At 39.9% G+C, this 10,803-nt stretch overlaps 1 protein-coding gene across 1 annotated transcript in view; it reads left to right on the top strand.

Moving 5' to 3' along the window:
• SLC12A7 (solute carrier family 12 (potassium/chloride transporter), member 7) overlaps positions 1-1,148 on the top strand; it is a 49,437-nt gene extending 48,289 nt beyond the window's left edge. The window contains exons 24-25 of the mRNA XM_010001535.1: positions 416-549; positions 1,037-1,148. Coding sequence (XP_009999837.1) covers positions 416-549; positions 1,037-1,128 — 226 coding nt within the window. The 3' untranslated portion in view covers positions 1,129-1,148. The remainder of the gene's footprint in view (positions 1-415; positions 550-1,036) is intronic.
• The last annotated feature ends 9,655 nt before the right edge of the window (positions 1,149-10,803 follow it).

The raw sequence follows: 10,803 nt of genomic DNA on the forward strand, positions 1-10,803 counted from the left end.
ATTCCTGCAATTTCTTTGTTTGGAATTTCTTGTACAAATCCAGTTACTTTTTATATAATCCAGTAAACTGGATTCTCAGTATTTTTGGCTAAAATTAATTTCAACAGCAATGGAAAGTTTATGCTTAATCTTTGTAAGAGGTAACTGACAATTGGAAGATTTATACATTTTGGCAATCTGCTTAGAATTGCTTGAATTTCAGAGTTTTTTTCAAAGGAAAAAACCCATCTTTTTAAACCTATCTATTGCATTTTCTCACATTTATTTTCAGTGATGTGTTGTACAAATGCTAGTATCCATGAAAATAGCTTATTCTACATACATACCAATTTCATGTATAAATTCCCAAGCATAACATATAATGCAAATATATAACTATTGTGACAGGACTTAAAAATGTTTGTTTGCATGCTAGGAACCAGTCAAATGTGAGAAGAATGCACACGGCTGTGAAGCTCAATGGAGTTGTGCTTAATAAATCGCAGCATGCTCAGCTAGTTCTCCTGAATATGCCTGGACCTCCTAAAAACAGGAAAGGGGATGAAAACTGTATCCTCTGCTGTATTGCTTCCATATTTCCTGAAATTCTGAGTTTGCTTTTTGTGACTGTGTCATTGTCTGCTTGTTGGAATAACTATTAGTAACCATGGTAAGCATAACTTTTTCTATAAGAAAATTACTTTGATTCCATGAACGGAGTTTTAAGAAATACTGATGGTGGTGGGGGGATTTTTTTATTGACTTGATGTAAAGCGTTCCTCAGTATTGAACTAATTTGAAAATCTCTATTTTGTCTTTTCTGTAGGTGAGTAGGGCAGAACTAGAAATGTCTCCCAAATTAGGCCTTGCTTCCACTTGAGCAAGCAGGTGGGTTACTTAACGGGACAGTAAAGGGTAACACAGGAAAAATTCTTGATGAAATTGTTGAACTTGCTTTTTGCATTATATGTCAGTCTTTTTTTTTTCTTTTTCTTTTGAGATTAATGGCTATTTTGGTTCTTTTCTGAATAAATTCCTTGACTTAATGATGATTCAGACATGGAGTTTTTGGAAGTTCTGACAGAAGGTCTGGATAGAGTTCTCCTTGTCCGAGGCAGTGGACGTGAAGTGATCACCATTTATTCTTAACCAGTTTGCACGTTTTATTCAACACACCTTCCCCCACCTCCTTCCAAATGAGATAAGAGTCATTTGCCATAATTTGAGCAGCTTCATTAAGAGTTCTACTGCATTGAAAATTACCTGCAACCTGAATCTTATGATGATGTGTTCTGTTTTTTCTATCAAAAAGTTATATTTATATTTTAAGAAGATAGATTTATGTAGAAAATATTTCTGTAGTGAATTAATAAATGGTGGACGGGTTAGGATATTTATATGTAGTATATTCTGAGACTTGTTAAACTGTGGTGAACCACAAGAAATGGTAATGCAATAGTATTCCAAAGCATACAGAAATGTAAGCAACTTCTGATGCTTTTAACCTTTATTCTGCATCTAAATAAAAGGGAAGGCTTTAGGAAAAGTTGGTTCCCTCCCTTACCAAAATGCTGCTATATTGCTTCAGTTGGGATTAATCCTGGTTCAGGAAACTTCATTCAGAAATGTATACAATTGCTCAAATTTGTATATTATGTGCATAAAGTGTTGTCCTGAAGTTCATGATTTTGCATACTTATTTTAAATAACATTTTTCTATTTAAAATACTTGGTCAGGTAGCTGAAGCCTCCAGGTGACAGTAAATTGACAAGCTGTCTGGGTTTTTTTCATGAGCTACTAGCAGTTATTATATTGCACAATTATACCAGTGAAACGTAAGAGCATCCAACTCATAGGAATGCAGTAGCTCCACCTGGTTGCAAATAGAGTTGTAACAATTCAGAAACCACAGCCAGTTGGTTAATGAAGTGCAGTCTCTTGTTTTTAAACATGAATATTTTGAAAATGTTGTATGTGCTGCTGTTCAAAATAAAATCTGCTTTTCTGAACTGAAGGAGCTCTTAAGTGTTTTAATTTGAAATTGTTAAACTATTTAGTTTAGGTGCTCAATGGAAACTTTTTGCTTCTGTCAAAATTCTGCCCATCTCAGACAGTCTGTTTAGTTTTGTACAGGTTGTTTAAGACTTAAAGTGCTTGGGTATTGAAACATTGTTCTACTTCAGAAAGAACAATTTTATTTAAACAGATATAAACTACTCTAGCATACTACAGTCAACATCTCTGTTGCTCAGATTGGAACAGCAGTGATGTAAGGCCCAAATACCTGACTAGGTTCATAAGCTTTATCATAGCACTCTCAGGCAAAGCAAAACAAAGTTATAAACAGCACAAGCTGAAAGCAGCCCTTGCCAATCCCTGCAGCTTGACACACAGCAACAGAGGGACTACAGAAAGATGATCAGATGTCCCAGTGAACTTCAGATGGCTCTCGAACACTGCTGGGGCACACCAAAAGGCATTTGGAATGGCATGCTGTGCACCAGAAGGAACCTGAGGCCACTGGGTGTGGATGTAAGTTCAGGCTTTGGGTTAGGCCTGTAGGCACTCAGAGGTACCCCAGGGGCACACCAAAGGCACTCCAGGGGTCCTTAGGTACAATTAAAGACACATGGAAGCCCTGTGGAATGACCAGAAGGGATCTGAAAATGCTTAATTTCACAGCATATCAAGTAGTGCATTAAAAGGCATTCTCAGACCACTGGGGAGAAGAGAAATAGATGCCCTTGGTGCACTCCAAATGGCTCTTGGCTTCTCCTGGGACATATGAAAAGGCACTCAGAGGGCCATGGTGCAGGGCTATCTGCTGGCATTCATAGACAGCTGTGTGTGGCTGAAGGTAAGAGTAATGGAGTCACCAGATGCACTTTTAAGGGCCCTTAGATGCAATGCAAGACTGATGGAGGCTCCTGTGGGCATACCAGAATGTACCTGACAGAGCCTGACAAAATGTGAGTGACAAAATGTCACTCAAAAGCCCTGGTTCACCTTAGAAGCATTCTGAGAGCAGTGAGGAACACAGAAAGGCCCCTGATATAAGCATCTGGTGCACTTGAGACAGCTCCCAGGTTTGCCTGAAGTACACCAAAAGATACTTGGAGGGCCATAATGCATGACTAGTATACCACTATGAGTGGTTTAGAGTTAGCATTAGTTTTTGGCAATGATGCTGGGAAATCTGCATTTCCATCAGCCTTGCTAACCCCAAACACAATCCCAAAATGAAGCTGGTGCTTTCAGTGTGTGCACAGCACTATTAGCACAACCACTCCATGACCTTTGCTGATAACATAGTTCCTCTATGCTGCATATTTAAGATGCATCTTTCAATACTCTCTCTTAAAGCCTTTCCTACTCCCTGTTTGGCCAGCACCTACCAGGCAGGTCCTGCCCCAATGCAGGGTCCCCTTTGTGGCGGGTCACAGTGGAATCAACTGAGTTTTCTCTGGCTGCAGAGAAGCATTTCAACTTTCCAGGCTGGACTCCAGGACTCAGGAATCTTTCCTTTCTACATGAAATTATTTCAACATCTCTTGCTTCTTCAGATGGAAAGATGTGCCCACACACTGTGGCAACAACTTCTGCAAGGTAATTGCTACTTTTTTTCCCAGTTTTCCAATGTGCAACAGCTGACTATTCTCATCTCAGATAGACCATTATCAAGATACTACTATACAGTTCTGTACTTTCAAAGTACTGTGCTCTTAAACCTCTGTCATGCTATAGGCACACACAAATTTACCACTGTTTTTTCTAATGAGATCCCCACATGCTAAAAAGCATTCGAGACAGCAATGCATTGAATTTCAAGTTTAACTGTCCCTTACAGAAGACAGGACAAACATCTGTACAAGAGGTGAAAAACAATTAGTGAATTAGAATAAGGTAATTCTAGCAGTAGTCACCACCAAGATTCTGTTACATCCATTCTATTACATCCAAGCTGTCAACACACTGTAGTGTTGATACTGATAAGATTGCTTTTGCACATTGAAAGCATGAGGATGTGACCTTGCTGAAACGTTTCAATGTTTATTCCATATTCATTTACCATTAAACTCCAGGAACATGATCTGTAGGTATAGATTTTCACACATATTCTCTGCTATTCTTGCACCAACTAACAAGCCACAGAATTGCCACATCTATACCAGTAAATTAGATGTCTGGGATATTCCTAGGCATGCAAGCCGACCAACATGGAAGGGCTCGTGCCTATGCTAATAAATTCTCTCATTCATCAAGCAGGCTGGCTGAACACAGCTCCCAAGATGATGCCAGCTCCAGGAGAATGCCCTCAAATCCTAGAAGTGCTCTACTTTGCATAGGCTAATATTGTGCTATTGAGCATCTAACAGTTTACTACATTAGGTGATAACATGCCCTTGTCTGGGCACTGTTTAACAACACAAATGTGAGCAAATCCTAAAAGCAAGGAGTGTCCAAATACACTTGATATGGTAGAGGGAAGGGATAACATTCAGCAGGTCCTTGACACACATAAGGAGTGAGCCCATGTGAACCTCATGAAGTTCAACAAGGCCAGGTGCAAGGTCCTGTGCAATCCTCAACATCAATACAGTCTGAGGGCTGAAGGGATTGAGAGCAGCCCTACAGAGAAGGATCTGAGGATGGATGAAAAATTGGGCATAAGAAAGCAATGTGCACTTGCAGTGCAGAAAGCCAACCATATCCTGGGCGGCATCAAAAGAAGCATGACCAGCAGGTCGAGGGAGACAATTCTAACACTCTACCCCACTCTCATGAGACCCCCAGGGCAGTACTGCATCCATCTCTGGAGCCCTCAGGACAAGAAAGATCTGTTAGAGCAGGTCCAGAGGAGGGCCACAAAAATTATCAGAGCACCTCTCTTACGAAAACAAGCTGAGAGTTAGGGCTCTGGGGGGACCTTATGGCATCCTTTCAATACATGAAGGGGGCTTATAAGAATGATGGAAAGAAACTTGCTACCAAGGCCTGTGGTGACAAGAGATGGGGTAATGGTTTTTAACCTGAAAGAAGGTAGATTTACATTGGATCTAAGGAAGAAATTTTTTATTATGAAGGTGTTGAGACATTGGCACAGGTTGCCCAGAGAAGTTCTGAATGCCCCCTGCCTGGAAGTGTTCAAGGCCAGGTTGGATGGGGCTTTGAGCAACATGATCTAGTGGGAGGTGTCCCTGTCCACAGCACGGAGTTTGGACTAGATGATCTTCAAAGGTCCCTTCCAACCCAAAAAAATTCTGTATGTTAGACACCAGGTGAAAACAGCTACAAGAATGCTATTAACAGTTGTAATTTTAAAATTTTCAAATGTTTTTGAAGGCCTAGATCAATTTTTTTAATGCCTTCAGTATAAAAACTGAATACGAACAGTTCACATACACTAATTTTAGCAGTATTTGTATAATTTGCTTCTGAAATGAGGTCTGAATATTACATACCATATATATTTACCTTCTAATTTAGAGCACATGGTACACCATTCTTAAAAAGTTTCTACTTCCAGGTGAAATGACTCAGAAATTTATAATATCAGTCTGGTATGTTTGTAGAAGTTTATTTGAGCTGAGCACATAAAATGACAGTCAGTGCAAACTCACTATGGCACAGAGACCCAAGAACTAAGCAGCAAGTTCCTAAAAAATCTCCAAACAAACCAAGCAAAAAACCCACAACCCTTCCCCCCACCAAAAAAAAAAAAAAAAGAGAGAGAAATAAATTAATAAGAAAGTGTGGAAAAAAATAAGTAATCCAGACATTCAAAATCATTACAGCAAAACAAGAGTGCAATAAAGGAATCAATACTGTTTATATTACTGTGACTGACCATATTTCACTAATTTGCAAGAATTTAGTGGTATTGAACTGGAACGTTTTCACATCAAACTCTTTATCATATTTCTACAATGACAACTGAAAATTATTGAAAGGTATTTTAAAATAAGCATCATAATGCATTAATTGACCACTGATCAAAAAAGGATAATGAGTTCTACAAGTGTTTCTCTTGCTCCCTGAACTGTTTCTAGATTAAGATTAAATGCAAAACAGGGTGGACATTTCAAGCATTGTTCTGAGAGTCACTGGAGCAATTTATGTGAAGATTATACTCAAAGGAACTCAGCATCATTTGCTGTGAAAGTTTAGCTATTATGCAAAAAAACAAACTGAGGTTCACAAGAAAACTACCAGAATATCATCCAAAATACCTGTGTGACACTGTGCCAGCTTAAAACTGGCAGATCACATAAAAGAGAGGGTTTCCAACAGAACATTGTTTTTTAGAAAACGTCTTGAGAGCATTCCATCAGAACTATTCAGAACTCTGCACACGTCAGGTATGTATTAGCAGCATTTCAGCCATGTTTTAGATTGCCAGTGGGTGGCATCAAGTGCCATCAGTTCATGTTATGTGGAACAAATACTGTACTTTAAAAAAAAAAAAATTAAAATCATAAATTGTGTCTATCACAAAGTCCTACTGAAAATGCTATCCATATATATTGTCCAGCACTTTAGTTAACTGGCCCAGTGCTGAGGCTCCATACATCCTATTAAAATCAGTTTCCAATCTTTTAAGCACCATCAGCAACTTACTATAGCTCTGAGACACAAAATTCATATTTAAAAATAGTAAATTAATTTGTTGCTCCTCTATTCAAACAGTATGAGCCAGCATCATTCTGTGATATTAAGGATTACAAGAAACTAAAGCAGCTGCCACACATGTGAGATCATCAAAGAAGGGCAACAAAGCTGGTGAAGGGCCTTGAGAACAAGTCATAGTAGGAGCAGCTGAGGGAACTGGGGCTATTTAATCTGAAGTAAAGGAAGCTGAGGGGAGACCTCATTGCCCTCTGCAACTACCTGAAGGGATGTTATAAAGAGGTAGGCACTGGTCTCTTCTCACATGGTGATAGAACAAGAGGAAAAGGCCTCAAGCTGTGCTAGGGAAGGTTTAGACTGGACATTAGGAAGAGCTTTTTCACTGAAAAGAGTTGTCAGGCATTGGAACAGGCTGCCCAGGGAGGTGGTTGAGTCACCAGCCCTAGATGTGTTTAAAAGTCAAAAGATGTGGCCCTTGGGAATACAGCTTAGTGCTGGACTTGGTAGAGTTAATGGTTGGACTCTATATTCTTTAAAATCTTTTCCAACCTAAGTGATTCTGTGATTATAATTGCTCAGTATCCTTGCAAGGTAGCCACTCAGTATCATTAGGCTAGGAAAGGCCAAGTAGGTTCCAATGTACTTTGAGACTGCAATATAATTTAATAGCAGATGCAAGACTAATGTAGCTTAGTCTGGCATACCTTGCAATTTTAATGATTTTTGTGAAAGAATGGTTGTTCTTTCTTCTGTTACATTTACTGCTGAATATGCCTCTTCTAAGATGAATAACTGTACCCCATAGAAACTGGAGAATGATGTACAGAAGATGACTAGCATCTAGGCTATCTTTTGAAGGAGGAAACTGGCCTATGGTACAGTTAATTCCACAGTCCACTACTTACTGGTGCTGGAAAAGACAGGTGTGACCTGTGAAGACTTTTAGGTAACCAATGACAACTTAAATCAACAGGAAAGACACTGAATCTGAATGCTTCTAAGGGTGTGAAAATACAGTATGTGCAAAACAAATAACCAAAGCATGCCAACACCTGAATTTTTACGCACCATAGCAGATGCTATCAGACAGAAATGCCTTTCACTCCAAAATTGCTCCATAGATAATCTGTGAGGTCTCATACTCTCAGTACTTGTTTGCTCTCCAGCATGATGGCTGCATGTCTGGTGTGAGAAGCTGGCCATACTTACAACTCACTTCCATTTCTTATTTTTGTGAGGATGTTTTATACTTTATACTGCTTCACATGCAGGAAGGGACCTGTGCCATTCACCTTTCGGTGCATCTCATCTACAGGTGACCCTATACTTAGTCATCTGTTCTAGGCTCCATTCTATCTACCTTCTTCCTAGAGACCCTCCTAGTAAAGAGGAGAGTTTTCCTGTTACTAACTCATGTGAAGAAAGGCTACTTGGCAAAAGGCATCAGTGCTCTTACCAGCATTACTTAGTTCAGAGCATTTTCAGATCTGTATGGTCATCCTCATCTGTGAGTAAGCCTTTAGAGAGCAGAAAGGAATCTCTTGGAAAAGTTGCACAGGTGGCACACTCCTTCCAGTGCCCAGTGTACCTCCCAGTCACGCTGAGCTCACACCCCAGCTGCTCTGTGGATGCTATTTATGACTCACGGTGCTGCCATGTCACCCTCACCTAGCAAGACAGGCACAGCCCCATTGGTCTGAAGATAGACCAGATTGTGGTCTTTTGCCAAGGCCCTATTTGTCTTGTGGGATGTGCCTAAGTTGTGACCTGCCAATACTGCTAACTGCCCACACAATTAACACACAATTGAGCAAATCTTTCAGTTAGATGACCAGGCTGTCCTGGACTGAACAGGGATTACAGGGCCTCTGTCTTGGCAGGCTTTACTCCTGCACTTCAAACAAACAGATTTTAAAAACCCTGTATTCATACTATTTGCAGTTCCTTTTCACTGGCTCCCTGGATTTTGGTGCGTGACACCTTTAACTGCTTAGCAAATCTATTGTTCTCATTTTTCAACTTGGTTAATGTGTCTAAAATACAATAACCATAAAACTTAGCCACCACAAAATTAAAGCTATTTGGTACTGAATTTCATGTCCTAAAAGACAAAAGCAATACTCACTCCACTTTCCCATTTTACATGTTGTTGTTTTTTTAGCCTCTTTTCCAACAGCCTAGACAATGACCATTATGAAGTATCAGGCCTGACAGAACTCCTTCACCTTGACAGGTCACTGTCAGCTCCAACCTGAATCAGAATAATAAACTCTGATGATGAAGGCAGTAAATATTCTACACATCAACACAATATACAAATTAAGGGTTGTGTTAACCTAATAGTGAATAGAGTCTAAATAAAAACCTTTCCTACTCTGAATTTCCCCCATGTTCAATCTGATTATGTGCTACTATCATATTACTAAATACCTATGTTAATCAAACTAATAATAAAAAAAAAAACTTGGTGTTTGTTGGGGTTTTTTTTTATATACAGGTCACTGTCAGCTCCAACCTGAATCAGAATAATAAACTCTGATGATGAAGGCAGTAAATATTCTACACATCAACACAATATACAAATTAAGGGTTGTGTTAACCTAATAGTGAATAGAGTCTAAATAAAAACCTTTCCTACTCTGAATTTCCCCCATGTTCAATCTGATTATGTGCTACTATCATATTACTAAATACCTATGTTAATCAAACTAATAATCAAAAAAAGTTCTGGGTGTTTGTTGGGGTTTTTTTTATATATATATCTACTGATACCAAAACCAGACAGGTTCAAGACAGCTTTAACTTGGTTCAGATCAGATCTCACAAAAGATCTCACCTGATTGTAGTGGTCCACAGGTAAGTGGAAAAATTGCTATTGTATTAGCCACTGTATATTCAAAACAACTTGTTTGGCAGCTGAATAAAGGGAAGACACAGACTCCCATTCTATAACTTAGCAATGCAGAACAAGGTAGGTTTTTAATGGCTTTTTTCATACTGTTGTTAGAAATGAAATGTAGTGTTGTTTTGCATCCTAGTGTTAGAAGCATAGTGTTGGGTTTACTGTTGTTTTGTTTGGTTTAGTGTTTTTGCATCTTAGTGTTAGAAGCATATTGTTGGGTTTTTTTTTTATATACCCTAGTGTTAGGAATATAATAGTTTAAGAGAGAAGTGAGAGATCTGCACATTCCAATGACACCTGGGGTGGTTTACAGTCCAAGAAACTGAGGGACTTAATTGGGCTCCACCTGGGGATCCGAACGTGGAGCAGGATTTATGGCCAAGATAAGACAGAACAAAGCCACTTCTGTCTTGCTCCTTGGGGTAGGATGACACCAGTAGGTGTAGATCATCTTGGTGATTGGGAAGACAGCCAAGAGGGCAAGAAAGGTCAGAATTATGCCTTAAAAGGTAAAAAGTAAACTGCTAGAAGGGAATGTGTAAACAGGGGCGGGAAACTTACAGGATAATTAGAAGGGTCAGATAGACTGTAAACCCTGGAGTGCCCAGCCAGTGGGGAAACACGGGAGGGAACTTGCGTCGTGAATAGGGAATATAAACCGTTATTCACCTTCCTGTGGGTGTGCCTGCTTGTTTAGGTCACCCACTCTTGCAAGAGTGTAAATAAACTGTGCTTCGCTGAAGGGTCTGTGTGGGCCTGTTCATTGGCACGAATGGCAACCTAAATTCATCAATAGCCTTTCTGAAAAGCAATGAATTCTCAGTCCCATAAAATAATGGGTTTCATTTGTTAAGCTTGCACTTCAAGGTCTTGAAGATACTTGCTTATCACAAGCTACTGCTACCACTTTTAGAGTATAAATCCCGTGCACTGAATTTAACAGTGATTTATGCTTACAAACCAACCAGGGGTCAGAAATTTTATTAAAAACAAAGTAATTGTTCGTGAACCTATGAACAGCGGTGATTTATCCAACCGTGTGGCCAAACGGGCAATTCGAGCCCCGAAAGCCTTTAGCACCGTTTTCCTTAGACGGTAGGTGAGCACTGGAGCCGCCAGGGCCGACACATCACTCCGCGGGCACCACGCGTAAGCGGAGCAGAGAAACGCCATGATTACCAGAACTAAAAGCCCCATCGCTACGCGGGGGAGGGCCCGTGGAGGCCGGCGCACCCTGAGAGGCCTGACTCACAGACCCACCGTTCTCCTACCGCCTCGACCAGCGGCTCCAATT

This window comes from Chaetura pelagica, unplaced genomic scaffold, assembly GCF_000747805.2.
Source record: "Chaetura pelagica isolate M959 unplaced genomic scaffold, ChaPel_1.0 scaffold7, whole genome shotgun sequence".
Lineage (NCBI taxonomy): Eukaryota > Metazoa > Chordata > Aves > Apodiformes > Apodidae > Chaetura > Chaetura pelagica.